At 38.8% G+C, this 18,853-nt stretch overlaps 1 protein-coding gene across 2 annotated transcripts in view; it reads right to left on the reverse strand.

Moving 5' to 3' along the window:
* The window catches only part of LOC134677020 (PTB domain-containing adapter protein ced-6), a 152,842-nt gene that overhangs the window by 9,103 nt on the left and 124,886 nt on the right, over positions 1-18,853 (reverse strand). For both annotated transcript variants that reach the window (XM_063535436.1, XM_063535435.1), the window contains exons 2-3: positions 11,161-11,278; positions 4,637-4,801 (exon numbers count right to left, since the gene is read on the reverse strand). In XM_063535436.1, the coding sequence (XP_063391506.1) occupies positions 4,637-4,801; positions 11,161-11,277 (282 nt within the window). In that variant the 5' untranslated portion in view covers position 11,278. The remainder of the gene's footprint in view (positions 1-4,636; positions 4,802-11,160; positions 11,279-18,853) is intronic.

The following is an 18,853-nucleotide window of genomic DNA, read 5'->3' on the forward strand; positions in this document are numbered from 1 at the left end:
TTAGGACATTGAACCCCAAGAGGGTATACAAATATGTAATAGGTATTTTATTTACAACTTGACAACTATGAACCAGACTAGTCGGTAGTGACCCTACTTCGTAGACAGGTCCCGGGTTCGAATCCTGGTCGTCTCATTTATTTGTGTGCTTATCAGTCTTATCACAAATATTTGTCCCTGAGTAATAAATGTTTTGTATGTATAATTATTTATAGAGTCTGTGCGGAAAGAGAAGAGTCGTGGCAGAAACGGGAACTAACATTTTAAATTTTATATGGCAATCAAACCTTTGACACCTTGTCATGTAAAAAGTAAACAAACTTCTGTCATTGTATATTTATTAACAAAAACCGCAAGTTTTATGTATAAAATATTTTCAAAACACGATAAAACCGTACATAAAACCACAAGGAAAATTATATTTAACATTGTTCGGTTTTGTCAGCGGGAAGAAAACGGCTAAAAGCCGACTATCGACTTACAAAAAGTCGCGGAACGTGTTTCCGCTATTCGCGGGTATTGATGTTGTATTTAATATTAAATAATTACCTATTTAATAAGGCCCCTAAGTAACTTGTCTCCGGTACATAATCGGTAAGTATATTCATTCAAAATATATTAATTTTCATAAATATGCAGGTCATTCATGGTCTTTAAAATAACTGACAAATAGTCTTGATACTTGCCATTTTATGCATATTTATATGTAATTTTTTTTTTCAGGATTGTGTAAAAGTACCTACGGCATCTCGAATAAAAGACCGCTAAGTAGGTGATATGCAAGAATTCGTAATCTACGTGCCGGATTCAAGCACATCCAGTTCAGATGAAGATAGTTCTATGAGTGTCCCTGGTTGTTCTGAAGCTAGCTCAAACATAAGTGACATTGAATATTTTAATTCAGACTTCGATTACAAAGAATAAAACTTTTTCTAATAAAATATTTCTTTATTTGTAGGTTCTGTTAGTTACGAAATTATATTTCATATTTAGCAGTGTTGTGACATAGGGGAGGGGGGAGTCACAAACATTGTGACGTCACTTTAACTTCATCAATATTCATCAGTAACCGAAAATTAATTTATATTTTTTTAATCGCTGTACATTTAAATAATGAGGTAGGTAGGAATGTAATTTTCGTTCCTAATTGGTTTTGCGTTATAAAATTACTAATATTTCTTTTACAAAAAATATTTTTTTATAAAAAAAATACAGCCGAGTTAGTATTGCCGATTTCGTTGAAAACAAAATTGCCTAAATGTGACGTCACACAAGGTGGGGAGGGATTTGCAAAATGTGACCAAGTGTGACAAGGAGGGGGGGAGGGGTCAAAAAACCTAGAAATTCGTGAGACGTAATTAATGGATGATTCCTTATGCACTATTTTTATTCATATCCATATTTATTATTAATAATGTACACATACATTACAAGTCAAGTTTACAATGGGTGAAATATATCCCAGATAAAATTACAGTTCTATTGCCCAATTTCTACCCGATTTACCCGGTTTTAATAACTGTTGGACTGCACAGATTAGGCAGTACATAAATGAGACTCTATCTTGTTTGGTACGAAAATTACAGTTGTATTGGGCAGATTCTTAACTAGTTTTAGCACTTTTAGCAGTTTTGTCAATCGCACTGTCACTTTTTAGTATCTGAGACATAAAAACAAGTGTGTTTTAAAAAGAAAACTAGTGCCTGCGCTAAATCAGGGGATTGAGTTGATGAGCCGACACCACCACCAGGCTCCGTTTAGTAAGCCGTGGTAAGAAACCGGAACAAAAGGGATTCAAGTATCATGACCTTTAGTGTCGTACTATAATCACGTGACCAGTGTTGTCAGCATAGCAAAAACCATAAAATAGCACTGGCGCGCCCTCAAATCCCACGACTCTTCTCTTTCCGCACAGACTCTATATACCTACAATTAGGTATCGTCGTGTAATACCCACAATGTACCTAAGCCTGTGAGCTTACGCTACGTCTTACGTAGGCGAACAACGCGCGAACGCGGCGCGGCGCGGCGCGGCGAAATCAATCCTTTGATGCCCATAGAAGTGTCCTACGTAAGCGATCTCGTTGCGAACGCGGTGCGGCGCGCCGCGTTCGCGCGTTGTTCGCCTACGTAAGACGTAGCGTTACTGTGAGACTGGGTCAATTTGTGCAATAATTAACTTATAAAAGTATGATCTGTCATTCAACATACGACAATTTGCTTTAAAGTTGAATAAGTTCTACATTACAAGATAAACAGCAATAGATATTCTACGAAGCTCGAACGTAACGGTCTCATTAAACTAACTGCCACTTGACTGACATAACTTGCATAATGCGAACATGTCAATAGAATCCCAATGAGACCAATAAGTAGATATCATATGGGAACAAATAACATTTTTCCTTAAACATAAAATACAATGTAAAAACATAAAATGACATAATCTCGTACTGATACTTCTGACTTCATCTGAGTCCAGTCTTAAAGCAGAAGGACTCAAAGAGCTTGAGTCTTGGTTTGGTAAGCCGGTAGACAATGTTATCGGCCTAGCAAATACAATGTAAAAACATAAAATGAATGACATAATCTCGTACTGATACTTCTGACTTAATCTGAGTCCAGTCTTGAAGCAGAGGGACTCAAAGCTCTTGAGTCTTGGTTTGGTAAGCCAATAGACGATGTTATCGGCCTTGCAAATTGCAAGTCAGAATTTGCAAGGCCGATAACATTGTCTACCGGCTTACCAAATCAAGACTGAAGAGCTTTGAGTTGAGTCCCTCTGCTTCAAGACTGGACTCAGATTTAGACTTATACAATTAAGTCTGAGCTCGAGTCCTTTTTAACTTGTTAAAGACCCAAGTCTTCTGTAGATACTTGAGTTCATTTTAGAGCATTGTGTTTATCGTATCATGAAAAGCAAAATGATTGAGTACCTAGTATCCAATAGTAGCCAATCAATTAGCCATTTTGCTATAGCCCACAGTCATTTTTACAGTTTTGAATTTGGAACATTATTTTATTTCTCTATAGTTCAAAACTCGATTTTAATTTGTTCTTTTTAAAGGAACTTAGGAGGATAGAGCGGTGGAAAGCGTCAAATTAGCCGGCTCTAGATAATTCGTGTCATCGAGCTAATGGCTTCCTGTAATCATCTCGCTGACGTACAGCTACTGTCCGCACGATGCCTAAAGACAGTACAAATATGTACTGTTTATATATACGTGCGAATAGATAATTCGCAACTCGTGTCGATTTAAAACACTCCCTTCGGTGGTGTTTTAATTTATCGCCACTCGTTTCGAATTTCCTCTTTTACGCACTTGTATCGTAAATAACTATTTCAGGTCGAGGACAATTTCGTCTATGAGACAACTGAAATCATCTACTTAATGTCATGCTACTTCAGTTAACGTCAGGACTTATTGTACTGAGACCTGAAATAGCATAATGCGTTCGTACGTTTCCGTGAAAATACGATGGCAAACAATTATGCCTGTTTTACGGTTAAAATCGATTGCAGTACAACACTATTACAGGAAATGCAAAGAGCCGGCATCGGCAACATGAAATAATATGATTTTTCGTATTATTTATATGACGTCAAATTAGCTTTATAATCTACTTAAAAATCCTGCAACCATTGCGGTGACCTGGTGGCAGTTATTGCCCTTAACCAAAACCAAAAGTTTCTTGAACGCTTTTTACATTTCGTAAAATGCCGGTCAAAGTATCCTTGATCGCAAATAATGAGATCTAGCGTGATACCTTAACTAGCATAGTTTCCATAAAATCTCACGCTCGCATTCCTATGAATAACCAACGCTTACTCAATGCTATTGGATAATAGTTTTATTATTTACTTCACGCGAACGCGGACGAATATGGCGGCTATTTTCACTTTTCGCGAGCAGTTACGCAACCTTGACTATGATATGTCAGTCTTAAGTAGGGCCTTTGGTAGGGTCTTGCTGGATCTAGCACAAATTACGCTTCGTCTAAAAAGGCTTGATATACCTCTTGCTTAATTCAGTCGTCCTTTATTTCGCAATATGATCAATTATTGGTTTATTTCGATTCGAAATCACGAGGACTACTCATTTAAAAACAAAACTATATCGAAAAATTGTATGAGAAACGGGAAAGTCTTTATTTTTTTTATTCATTAGGTAGTCCTTGTGAGTCAAAATAACGCAAAAGTTGATAATTTTGTCATAAAAACTAAATGGCACACTTTTGTCGGAAAACAGATGTAAGTAGTGCATAATTTTTTTCCATCGTATTTTCTCGGAAACGTTCGTATTTGTCATGCTACTTCAGTCAACCTCAGTACTTTTTGTACCGAGACTGACTGAAATATAGCAAGACACGTTCGTACGTTTCCGTGAAAATACGATGGAAAATAATTATGCACTCCATCTCGCTGGCCCAATACGCGCGATCGCGAGTTTGGAGTCGAGTCTGCTGATCTGCGAAATCGACTTCACACTCCCGTTCGCGGCTCCGCGCCGCGATTCGCGCATGAGTGTGAAGCGGGCTTAACATCTTTTGGGTCAGATTTATATCTATGGGTCAGATCATAGTGATGTGACACCAACGCTAGTGATGTCCCCGCCGTACCAAAAACCGGTAATACCTGTATGGCGACTCCGTCAACGGAGATGGTGATCTCCACCTTCCTGCACTTGGCGGCATCCTTGGTCTCCGACTTCTTGAGCTGCTGCGTGAACTGGAGCTTCTTGATGGCCTCCTTCACCACCTCGATGCCTTTGGGCTGGTCGACTGTGGTGCAGCCGAGGAACTGGAATGGTAAAGTGGGGGGTTAGGGTTTGAAAAAAATCTGTAGGGAGCTTAAGCCACCGTTAAAATCGTTGAAATAAGAAAGAGGCATTTTACTTTTAATTATGAAACCTTTTACCTATAGTCACAATAAATATATTATGATTATGATTTTGATTAAGGGAATTTTCAAGTGTACTCTTTCGATAATCCATTAACTTTTGGGTTTTCTACTCAGAATCACGAGGACTATCGATTATAAAACAGCGGTCCAAAAATTTCAGTTTTGTGACGCATTTTCACATGACTGACACCCAAAATTTGTATGAAAAACTGGGGACAGTTTTTTCTTTATCTCATTCAATAGTATTCGTGATTCTGAGTCTAAATAACCCAAAAGTTGATGATTTTTCGAAAAAAACGAATGGTACTATTTTTTCTGAAAACCTCCTTAAATTGGGTCAATTTTTCCGCAGTTTCAAGAAGGTGATTATAAGTATATAATAAAAACAAGAAGGCTTGGAAGTGCTGCATGCCCGCAGCTTGGCCTTCGGTCTCGTTTTATTAGGGTTCCGTACCCAAAGGGTAAAAACGGGAAACCTACCCTAAAACCAGGAACACTTAGCAAATAAAAATAGTTCTATAGGGCAAACCAAGCATTTTCCTGACATTTTCGTGTTCCGTCCCCATTCCTGACAAAAGGCTAAAGTTCCTGAGATGTCAAAAAAATTCCTGTCATCTGGTGACCCTAAGTGCAGGTGACTGTACCAAGCGTTGTTGTTAAGCCCCCTCCAGACTATGCGCGTGAATCGCGGGCGAAGCCGCGAACGCGAGTGTGGAAAAATCGCGCTGTCTGCGAAAATCGACTCCACACTCGCGTTCGCGGCTTCGCCCGCGATTCACGCGCATAGTCTGGAGGGGGCTTTAGTCTATCGTGACTATATCACATCAAAAACAAATATATAAACTACATATACCGCACCAGGGGCCTTGTCGCCGTGTGCCTGCTACACTGCCACATCTCAAAAAACCGTTTTTTCGAGAAATCGCGTCTCAAAGTTTTGAGAGTATAGTTCAGGGTGTTTAATAGGATCTTACTCCTTTAGTTTTAGGTCTATGAATTTAAAATTTAGTTTTTTTTACTCGGAATGATATAACCTTCCTTATGACCACGCCACTTTTTAAAAGAAATGTATATTTTTTAAGACACAAGGCCCGAAAGACAGGTATTTAGAGTTGTGGCTATTGCAGAAACGTTTTTTAAAGATTTTGAGATGCGGCCAAATTTAAACACAAAATTATTGGATAAAGGTTACCATGCAAATATAAATAAAAACGCCAAAATAGTTAAAATCCCTTTAATTTTACCCGACTACGGCAACGCAAAAGGAGGGTTATGATTTTGACCGGTATGTATGTGGGTATGTATGTATGTATGTATGTATGTTCATTTGTTCCCTCATAACTTCTAAAGTACACATTATAATTTGACAAACGATATGTCATTCGAATTATCTTAATCGTCCGCTGGTTATAGGCTATATGAAGTCACAAAAAATGAACAAGGCGTCCGCTAGAGGTCATAAAGTCACGAACGAAAAAAATAAAAATAAGTAATGATTACGTGATGTATATCATTTGAAAGAGCTCAGTTAGCACATTTCAAATATATAAATATTGTTAGCTTTTGCGACCGGCTTTGCTTGCATGCACCCGATGAAACATTAATTTATCGGGTAGGTAATTCGAACTACGAATCTACAAGCGCTCTGGATTCTATCCGCGTATTACCCGACTACGGCGATACAAGAAGGTATTTGCAAAATAAATTTGTTTGGCCGCCATAAACGTAGTGTTTTTTTTAATGACCTGCAATATTTTATAACGTGAATAGGTATAGAAGTCCAGATTAGCCAAAATGTATGAAACAGCCGTACAAGAGACGTAGGAAGCTCGCTGTACGCGTTCCAAAGCCGGGCGCCTTCGGCGCCCTCATACTAGAGGAGTCGGGCGTAGCCTGACGTACGTGGCGCGCTGCAAGCAGTCCAAAGCCAGGCGACTTCGACTTTCTCATACTAAAAGTGTCGACATACGTGACACGCTGGACGCTTACCAAATCCGGGCAAATGCATGAAACAGCCGTACAAAAGACGTGCGGGCACGCTGTACGTGTTCCAAAGCCGGGCGCCTTCGGCGCCCTCATACTCAACGCGTCGGGTATAGCCCGTCGTCGTACGAGGCGCACTGTATGCGTTCAAAGCCGGGCGCCTTGGGCGCTCTTATACTAAAAGAGTCGGGCGTAGCCCGACGTACGAAGCTCGCTGTACGCGTTCCAAAGCCGGGCGCCGAAGGCGCCCTCATACTAAAAGAGTCGGGCGTAGCCCGACGTACGAAGCTCGCTCTACGCGTTCCAAAGCCGGGCGCCTTTGGCGCCCTTATACTAAAAGAGTCAGGCGTAGCCCGACGTACAAGACACGCTCTACGCGTTCCAAAGCCGGGCGCCTTCGGCGCCCTCATAGTAATAGAGTCGGGCGTAGCCCGACGTAGGAGGCGCACTGTACACGTTCCAAAGCTGGGCGCCGAAAGCGCCTCCATGCCAAAGGATAGCGCAGCCCGATATATGTGGCGCTCTGCGTGTATTTCTGTACTGGGGATGCCCTCGAAAAAGTAATATAAAGTGACTTCGAATAGGTAGTTAGTAACGAAGTCATGACCCCAAAATTAATTAAATAAAAAATAAGTTCAAAAACTAAAACCCGACTACTGCAAATCGCGCTCTAAAAGTATGAAACAAGATAGAATTCTTATCTGAAGTTATCAAACAGGAAATATTATAAATGTTATAATTTTTTTAATAAAAAAATACAACGTAATATGTATAATTTACTACATTATTTATATTTTTACAGAGATTCAGAGGATAGCTGTGGTCGTATGCCACTTTACCTTAAAGTTTATAATCGTGGCATACGACCATGCACGGCGATCCTTTGAATATCTCTGTAAATATATCAAAAATGTAATACATTTTATTACGTTGTATTTTTTTATTAAAAAAATTATAACATTTATAATATTTCCTGTTTGATAACTTCAGATAAGAATTCTATCTTGTTTCATTCTTTTTAGAGCGCGATTTGCAGTAGTCGGGTTTTAGTTTTTGAACTTATATCAACTTTGATAGGAACAAGATCACTGTACGCGATAATAATAATATGTGTAACTCAGCTAATTATTATTTTCTAGGACGCAACTCAAAAGCTTCATTTAAAACGTGTGCTTTATAGCCACAACTCAAAAGTGGCTGTATTGCAGGGAATTGTCTGACAATTTATGGTCAAATGCATAAGGCCACTTGTGAGAAAAAGGCTCTTAAAGACCTTTTTTGCTATGGCTCTCGAAATAAGGTCGTAAATTGAACAATTTTGAATACGAATCTGCAATAATCCAGAAAATCAAAAATTTTGAATTGTGGCAGTATAGCAGGCACACGGCGTTGTGTTTGTATGTTAATGAGTTAATTGTACGAATAATTACCGTTTCGTGTAATCCATTGTCTTATAATCTTACGGTTCGGTGCTGGGTTCCGCGAGTCCCATATTGCGTTCCTTCCGTTGCAAAACAAGGCACATATAGGTCAGTCAAGGCTACAGATGTAAAAGTTATGGAAGGTTCCGAAAAAAGTTGGAAAATATCACGGAAATTTCAGAAAAATTTTACAAAAAATAAAAAAAAACTCCAATTTGGAAATGAAAAATTTTAGATTGCCATACAAAGATAATTATGATAAGTTAAAAATAAACTTCGCAATTTTAAGAAATTTTCGACGGAACTTTATTTCAGGGCAAGTTAACGGCCTCCTGGCCTAGTATTTGAACTTCAAGATATTCGTAAGAGACGACTCGTACTAGATCCATTCTAGATACGTTATAGTTTAGATATCAACTAGTTCTCTTTTGCAGCGCAATTCGGGCAACCAATGTCACTTTTACGTTATATATAGAGTACCTAAGATACCTATTAGATGTGAAGTCATATCCTGTGGAAATCGTTCAAGAGTAAAGTATCCCCAGAATCGCGCAAACGTCAAATTTGACAGGTTAGATCTTAAACATATCGTTATCGTATCTTGGTGATATCTAAAAGATGTCTAATAGAATTCAATTTATTGCAGATTAAAAACTAATACTTTACAACATCATTAAAACTAACTATAAATTAAAGATTTAAAAACTAAACTAAAATTAAAATATAACTACTTAAAAATTAAACTAATACTTATAATATTATATAAAAACTAAAATATACTAATAAAATATATGAAAATAAAAAGAAGTTATAAATGTCTAATAGATGTCTATTTCAAAATCCGAATCGGGCCCTGTGTCTACGAAGGAAGAGATCCTGGGTTTGAATTCCGGTAAGGGCATTTATTTATGTGTGTATATCAGAACCTGCGCTACGGGGTCCGCTCGACAACCCAAATTGCCATCAATTTGGTAACTGGGGATAACTTTTTTTGCGAATAAATAAAATTTTATAATTATTTTTCCAATTCTTGAGCATGCCTTGAAGATTTGATCTGTTTAAAAATCTGTATTTTCCTGACTTTTTAACTTGTATCAGGCCAAGCGGCGTAGCACGGTCGCGTTTTTATCCCTTGTCACCATATCTGTCACGTTCCAACAAGGACGTAAGTGCGAAAGGGACGCGCATAGTGATAGTCGATAAAAATGGAACCGTGCTGCGCCCGCAAGCCAAGGTGCCAATCGCTTGTGCTACGACAACGAAAAGCTGTGTCTCCATAATTATTTCATATTAGTGCGAGAGTGATAGTTTGCGTTTCGTTTGCTACGGAGCTTAAACGATTGGCTTAAAAGTTGGCTACCCTAGCAGGCGTGTCTCACTCCGCGATTTCGTCGCTTTGCTACAGGTAGCTAAAAGTACATCCGTTCGACCCCAATTTTGGGGTTTGCCATAAGCCGCGCGTGGCGCTGTCGCCACCTAGCGGCCATATCTGTGCTGATCGTGACAGACGCGTTTTGTTAGAGAGTGAGTCTTCTGTACCTAGTACTATTATTTATTCTGTGACCCTAGTAACCCTGTAAGTGCCTGGTTGAACGCCCTACGACCTTAACTATAAATAAACAATCTATAATTAATTTACTGTTTATCAAAGGTCCGGTTACAAGGGGCGGAGACGTATCAAGTTAAATTAGATTTATTGCACCTTATCAGATGTTTGTGTGACATATGAGAACTGCATTGTCATTGGTTTTGGATCGAGCGAAGCGAGGTCGTCGCGTCAATAAGTACCTACCTAGGTTTCATGACGATGACGCTTGGTTTAAGACACTTGCAAGTCAAGCGAGCCAAGCGTCATCAACCCGACATCTGTTCGCTACGGGCACACTACACCTGCCAGTTTTGCGGTCGTGGATGCCGCTCCCGTATTGGCTTATACAGCCACGAAAAACGTTGTCGCCCCGTTTGTATAGTCTGCAATAGACTGAAAGGCCTATGATGAGGTTTCATGCTGCAGCAGGAGGTTTCAGGTTCTATATTCCAAATGTTTGTTAGACGAAGGTTATACGTCGTGTACTTATTATTGACGTCATTTGCTCATAACTGGGCAGGACCAGTTTAGAAGAGGATCTAAATATCTGAGAAGAAGATCAACCTATTCCTATATACCTACATGAAAGTGAATAATGACGAGATTATTTATAGCATATTTCTAGTGTTATAATATAAAGGCTGATTACACATCAATGATAGATATCTTGTCTAAATATGCGACTTGTCCCTTCACGTGTGCGTCTGGGGCGAGTATACAGTAGCTAAAGTACATATTTTTACCCTTGACGGTCACCATCCTGACACATCCTGAGATCCTGATCCTTGACTACTTAAAAAGCGACTTATAAGCGACTTGTGACCAGCGCAACCAGTTGCTGCTGTCATTACTACCCATAACGTCCAACATCCTGATACATCCTGACACATCTTGAGAAACTGATCCTTGACTATTTAAAAAGCGACTTATAAGCGACTTGTGACCAGCGCAACGAGTTGCTGCCGTCATTACTACCCATAACGTCCAACATCCCGATACATCCTGACACATCCTGACATCCTGATCCTTTACTACTTAAAAAGCGACTTATAAGCGACTTGTGACCAGCGCAACGAGTTGCTGCCGTCATTACTACCCATAACGTCCAACATCCTGACACATCCTGACACATACCTTGACTAAATATGCGACGTGTCCTTTCACGAGTGCGTCGCGACTTATAAGCGACTTGTGACCAGCGCAACGAGTTGCTGCCGTCATTACTACCCATAACGTCCAACACCCTGACACATCCTGACACATACCTTGACTAAATATGCGACGTGTCCTTTCACGAGTGCGTCGGGGGCGTGTATCCAGTTGCGTCCGTTGGGCGCGCCGTTGCTCTTGCCCTTTCCCTGCCAGAAGAGCAGGGTCGACATCCTGGAACAAACGAGAAACGTTTATTATATGGGTGCTCACAAAAAATTCAACGAGGCTAAAGGCCGGTGCACACCGGCTGCGTGTGCGTGCCGTGCACGTGCGCGTGCGGCGTTGTAGTATACAGATCCTTATGAAAGATGGTACACCGTTTGCGTGACGTGTGCGTGTGCGGCTCCAACATTATAGCGCACACACACACGCGCACGTCACGCACACGCAAGCCGGTCTGGCTCGGCCTTAATTCTCATAGAAGTCATAGAGGCTTGATTTTTGGGTGCCACCCACTGAAACGATTTTATACCGATCGGTTGAAAATCTACACTCATTATTTAAACTAACGGCTCGATTCGGAAAACGAATTAGATTTCTACTAGACTTCAACAAGTTACGATATGGATAATTTAAAGATATTGTAAGATAGATATGTCAAATTTGACGTTTCCGCGATTCTGGAGGTCCTCGTGCACAATTTCGACAAGTTATGACTTAGATATCCAAGTCACATCTAGTCGATATCTAATGTAGATCTAGTTGATCTCTAAATCGTCTCTAGATCTTGTGATTAACTCGAAATCCGAATAGGCGTGTAAAACAAGACTTTACGAGAGTTTGTGTCTACCTACGACCAAACGACACATTCGAAACGTCTCTGGATAAGTACTAAAAGTATACTAGTAGTTTTTTAGGGTTCCGTACCCAAAGGGTAAAACGGGACCCTATTACTAAGACTTCGCTGTCCGTCCGTCCGTCCGTCCGTCTGTCTGTCACCGGGCTGTATCTCACGAACCGTGATAGCTAGACAGTTGAAATTTTCACAGATGATGTATTTCTGTTGCCGCTATAACAACAAATACTAAAAACAGAATAAGATAAAGATTTGAATGGGGCTCCCATACAACAAACGTGATTTTTGACCAAAGTTAAGCAACGTCGGGAGTGGTCAGTACTTGGATGGGTGACCATTTCTTTTTTTGCTTTTTTTTTTGTTTTTTTTTTTGCATTATGGTACGGAACCCTTCGTGCGCGAGTCCGACTCGCACTTGCCCGGTTTTTAGTTATACTTTTGTGTGTTAAGAATATTTGAATTATTTGATTCTGATTCTGATAACGCAATATCCTGTTTTAGTTAAAGTAATATTGTTTTTTTTTTCATCATTTATACCTACCGTGGCTGGTGAGATACGTAACCAATAACAATTATTGTATTGATGCAGGCACAAGTAATACTTAGTAGCATTAACCATGGAAAACATAGTAACGAGAATCAGCAGAAATGCGTATAATGCTAACATTCTAACCGCAGCTGCACTACCGGTACTGAACGCGTCGCTGTCATTGTCAATTTCCATAGTAAAATCAACAGTAATGCAGCTGTCGTTGGAAATAGACTGTCACCTTTAAGGTGACAGCTGTCGTTGGAAATGGACAGTCACTGTTGATTTTACTATGGAAATTGACAATGACAGCGACGCGTTCAGTACCGGTAGTGCAGCTGCGGTTAGAAATGGAATGTTACCATGATACTAAGGAATCTCGTATTAATGTTACATAGATGGCATATTGTGGAAAACCATCACGACCACTTGTTTACACACGTGGAATTAATTACCGATTAATGATTACTTAAGGAGAATATGAGCATAAGATTAAGATCTTAATAAAATCACTACATCTTTAAAAAAAATAACAAAGTCCCCCGCCGCGTCTGTCTGTATGTTCGCGATATACACAAAACCGGACAAGTGCGAGTCGGACTCGCCCACCGAGGGTTCCGTACTTTTTAGTATTTGTTGTTATAGCGGCAACAGAAATACATCATCTGTGAAAATTTCAACTTTAGCTAGCTATCACGGTTCGTGAGATACAGCCTGGTGACAGACGGACGGACGGACGGACGGACGGACGGACGGACAGCGGAGTCTGAGTAAATTACTCAGACTATTAACCCCGTTTTACCCTTTGGGTACGGAACCCTAAAAACTACTGCGGTGATTTTCATGGGGGTTTCACCTATCAATAGAGTGATTCTTGAAAAAGTTTTAAGCACATAATTTGTTAAGGATGGAAAAGGATTCGCAGGGGCGAAGCCGGGGCGGGTCTCTAGTTTAATTCATACATCGAAAGAAAAAATAAAATTAACTATGTAGGAACAAGTTAAATTAAGTAGGCAAACTATTTTTAGCCAATAAGTTAACAAAGATTCTTATACTACATCTTGTCAGGGCAATAAAGGGTTAGTGCTGATAGTTTTAAGGATCCTATGCTTAAAATTTTTAGAAGCAGTTGCGCTTACTCGTGACACTCGTGATATCAAATCAAATCTCGTGGTGTCAAAAAAAAGGGACCCGTCTGAAAATCAGCGCTGGGTATATATCTAGCAAAAAGCTGAGATTGGTACCCATTGCCTATACCACAAATTTTTGTGCATGTTTTGTATATTTAACGTCCTTGTGAAATGAAGTTTATTTTGTTTTTCTCTCGTGTATTATCTTTTTCTTTTTTGGTAGTTGTAGCAATAAAACATTTTTTTTTTATATTTGGTAAGAAAACTGATCACTCAAGCACTCTATTCTTCCTTATTTCTCCAAGTTAACTGAATCAATATAGAAAATCTTCAATGAGTAAGTAAGTAGGTATGTACGTAATCTTAGCGTCGGTCTACTGCCTTTTTGCCGAATTATATTTCGTCAAGTTTAATTTAGAAACCAACTTTTCGCCGAAATTTTATCTCGCAAACTAATTCTTGGCATACATTTTACTTCGTGATTTTTTTATTTCGCTACATTTTTATATAGCAAATATTTTATTACGTCAAATTGTATGTGGTAAATAATTGTGTAGCAAATGATTTGCTAAGGCAAGTAGGTAACATATTGTCAAATTTTATGTAGTAAATATGGGGATACGTAGTTCCGGGAGTTAAGAATTTGCTAAATAAATAATTTTCGTCGAAACATTCAGTGTTGCCAACTTGGCATAAATGATGCCAGATCTAGCATATTTTCACTCGCTTTGGCATCAAAATTTACCATTTAGCATCTGACATATTTTTTAGCATAATTTAGTCTAAGCCAAGTTAGCACCAACTTGGCAGCAACAATATGCGCCATCGCCTTATGTGGTTCATATTTTCATATGAATTTTGACTTTTCTGGACGGATGGACGTCGACGGACTATATAAAGTTGGTAAAGCAGATCTTGTTAGTAGAAAAAGGCGGCAAATTTGAAAAATGTATTTGTTTTAAGTGTCTAATTTCAAGTGGCATTTTTTTTAGCATATATATTTCTAAAAGCTTTGGCATTATTTTGGCATAATCTAGACATTATCTAGCATTTTTTCAAAATCCGAGTTGGCAACACTGGAAACATTAGTAAACCAATCTTAGCAAATAAGTCATGCAACTTGTCTTTAACAGCAAATTAATTAAATTACAATGACAGGACAATGTAAGGAATCCAAACGAGCGATTCAATACCAGCACATAACTAATACACGGCGATATTTATAGTTACTCACCCAGCGGTGAGCTATAAATATCGCCGTGTCTCTTTTATTTACACGGGAGTGCTTATCTTTTGTTCGTGTTTATAGCCGATACCTCATAGCTTACTAGCTCGCGGTGGGACCAGTACCTTAGTTAGTCTATCTGCCGTATTCGAACTTTAAGATATTCACAAGAGACGATACGTACTACCGTTACTAGATCCATTCTAGACACGTTATAGTTTAGATATCAACTAGTTCTCTTTTGCAGCGCAATTCGGGCAACCAATGTCACTTTTACGTTAGATAGAGTAAGATCTTATCTATTAGATGTGAATTGGATCTCTAAGTCATATCCTGTGGAAAACGTTCAAGAGTATCTCCAGAATCGCGCAAATGTCAAATTTGACAGGTTAGATCTTAAACATATCGTTAATCGTATCTTGGTGATGTCTAAAAGATGTCTAATAGATGTCTATTTCAAAATCCGAATCGGGTGCTATGTAGGTAGGTACATACTTATTGTATTCGCAACATTTTTAATTATATTAGACCTTGACCATTTGTGATCGCGGCGCGAACTATACTACTACCTACTAACTTATAATGAGGAATTAATTGTATGTATATCTGAATCTAAATCTGCACTGTAACAGTATATCGTGAGATCCGATCACGAATATGGCAGAACTATTATTTAACCCAGTATAATAATAGGTATACCGGGTGTGGCCTGTAACACGAGCAAATAATTAAAACATAGATTGTACTCCTCAAACGGTGACACTTTTGTTCAACAACTTTAAAAAATATTTTTCATACAAAATAAATATTATCTTCAATGGACGCCATCACCACGTCATATCATTGTGATAGACGTTGCTTGTCATTGTCACGCCTTAAACATAACAAAATTCGCAATACATTGCGTCTTAGAATAAACTTTAAAGTGTATTAAAAATCAAACCACAATTAAGTTATTTTTAAAAGTTGTTGAACAAATGTTGGTCAGTATGAGGAGTACAGCCTACAGTTTAATTTTTTGCCCATATTACAGGCCACACCCGGTATTATCCCTACTAATATTATTAACGCGAAAAAAATTTCTTAGTTTGCACGCTTAAACTGAAGACCCGATTTAGATGAAATTTGGTATGAACTGTATGGAAATAGTTTAGGGTGGCCAGTAATTGACGATTTACCCTATCTTTTACTCGGAAGGTGTATAGTGTTAACAAAGAGATTTCACGTATTAAATCCACGTGTGCAAACATATTAGTATTCCGAGTATTCTGACATCAAGGACTCGTCTCGGCCAACGTGCGACGAACTTTGTTTATATACAAATATATAACTATGGTTATTTATAGATGTATTGTATAGTAAAATCTCAGTTTAGATATGTGACCTACCTATGAAAAGGGACCTTATTGTCGATGGCGCTTACGCAATATTAAAGATGCACCGATATAAATACAATGCTGCGCGACGCTGTGCGCCGTAATAAGCGCCATCGACAATAAGGTCCCTTTTCATAGATAATTTATTAATAATGCCTCATATACAGGCTAAAAATTAACTGCATCTCCGTTGCCAGGGAGGTTTTAGGATTATACTGAGCAACTTTTACTATGGAACTAACCCCGAAATCGCGAACAAATAATTTGGCTGTTTCATTACATTTAGGCTGGTCTATTATCTATGGGAGGGTAAATTTTTTTTCGCGATTTCGGGGTTCGGGGAATTCTAAGGTGTATGTGAAGTCCCCAATCCGCATTGGGCTAGCGGGGGGACTATAGCCCAAGCCCTCTCGCGCTCGAGAGGAGGCCTGTGCCCAGCAGTGGGACGTATATAGGCTGAGATGATGATGATGATGATGATTTCGGGTTTGGTCCCATAGTAAAAGTTGCTCAAAATATTCCCAAAACATCCCTGGCAACGGGAATGCAGTTATTTTTGTATCCCCTGTATGGGAACCCCGGAATTTCATAACAAAAGTTGAAAAAAATCATAACTTACGTACGTTAACTACGAAAAATTGGCTAGTATACATTCTGATAGCCCACGACGTAAGGAATCTAAAAAAAATTGTACGTCAAGGTTTGGACCATCCTGTATACTATATCTATACAGTATGTATTACAGGGTGTCAGTATGGATCAAACGGAGGTTAATTCAGCGAAATCATCAAAATCTGCCTAAGAAAGTATGTTTTATAAAGTAAAAGGTACAGTATACACCAGTAACAGTAATACCAAATGTAGAAGTAAGAAGTTGATAATTACAATTTTGACTATTAAGTTATGCAATTCGATAATTATAAACCGATTCCGTAACGCAACATTCACCAGATTTAATTTTCTGCTTTAAATATAGCCTTAAGCGTAAATCTGTATGCAAATAAAATCGAGTAACTTCTAATAGGTATGAACTTAACAGTCGTAATAAAGAATATCACTTTCTCTTACTATTATGTTTCCATAGGTCAGTGAGGGGCCGTTATTTTAGGCAGCCGACCATTAAGCTAAAGGGGCCTATTTCTCGAACGTTATTAAGCTAATATTGTTATTATAGATAGATTAGATTTATTTATTCCACAATATATGATTAATTGATTAATGTCAATTTATAAAAATCTATAATTATTGTGATCGTTACAAATAAATTTAAATAATAGCAAGATATATATGTAGAGTCAGACCGTAAAAAGTCTGCAGCTATTTTGATAGCCCACGCAGTGCAAATGTCATTTTAAACATCATAGCGGATGGCGCTGGAGCTAATATACGGCGTTGCATGAACAAGAGATTTCCTTTGGCAGGATTGGTCCTTAGGACCCAGGGATGGATTCAAGAAGTGGAGCCACCGAGATTTTTGATGTACATTTTTAGGGAGGGGGGGCAAGATAAATTCATTTAATTAATTATACATATTAATGTGTTGTCATGGTAACCCTCACAGAGAGTTTGATGATTGGATTCTTTTCCTTAAATTACTTCTCTTTGTTTGCAAGAGGTATAGAAATAGAGTCGTTAATATATAGGTACTAACATTTCAGGCCGGTTACATCTGCTTTTACTACGAGGTAGTTATCCTAATTTGTGGTTTACCACTCAATGGTATTGTATGCTTGAAGGTATCGTCTTGGTTCGTCGCATTCGTTTTTCGTCAAGTTCTTAAATTAGTCCTATTCTGCTTTCGTCACGCATTCTACATTGAAAGCCACCGACGATTGTGACGAATGTAGAATGGGTGACGAAAGCAGAATAGGACTTATTTAAGAACTTGACGAAAAACGAATGGGACGACCCAAGACGATACCTTCTTGAGACTTTTTGAGCTCAAAAGATCACAAAGAGAGGCTCAGTTCAAAAGATTTACACTATATAGGACACAGCTGTACGTGAACCTAATTGCCTTGCATGACCCGAAAACAATTGAAATGTCCTCAAAAATACACTTTATTGTATGATTTGTGTGATTCAGTAACAAAAAATAACTTTATGATTGTCCGAAGGACGCATATTATATTATACTTACGTAACAAAAGATGGCAAGGTAATGATTATGGAAAAACCACTAATTACCCAGGTTTTATTAAGACTAATTATGAGTACTTCTTGGTAGTGTTTATTTTTAGACACATTTTTTGGTGTAGGTTAAACACCGTTTGTAACAAGAAATTTGTCCTAACGCTACGTCTTACGTAGGCGAACAACGCGCGAACGCGGCGCGGCGCGGCGCGGCGAAATCAATCCTTTGATGCCCATAGAAGTGTCCTACGTAAGCGATCTCGTTGCGAACGCGGTGCGGCGCGATTTGCACGCGAATGTCAGCGTTCGCGCGTTGTTCGCCTACGTAAGACGTAGCGTAAGAGGCGATGGGTCATATGCTCATATGTACAGTCAGCAGTAGAAGTTGCTAAGCGGGCGAGGTGTTGAAAATGAGCTTGACGCGACTTTACCTATTGTTTATTAAGTACCTCACCCGCTTAATAGGCGCCCAGAAATAAGCCCATCTTAGGTTTTTTTTAATGACATAATGACGTCAAGTAAAACCCGACATTTAACGATTTATTCGTACAGTAAGC

This window comes from Cydia fagiglandana, chromosome 25 (genome assembly GCF_963556715.1).
Source record: "Cydia fagiglandana chromosome 25, ilCydFagi1.1, whole genome shotgun sequence".
NCBI classification, from domain to species: Eukaryota; Metazoa; Arthropoda; class Insecta; order Lepidoptera; family Tortricidae; genus Cydia; species Cydia fagiglandana.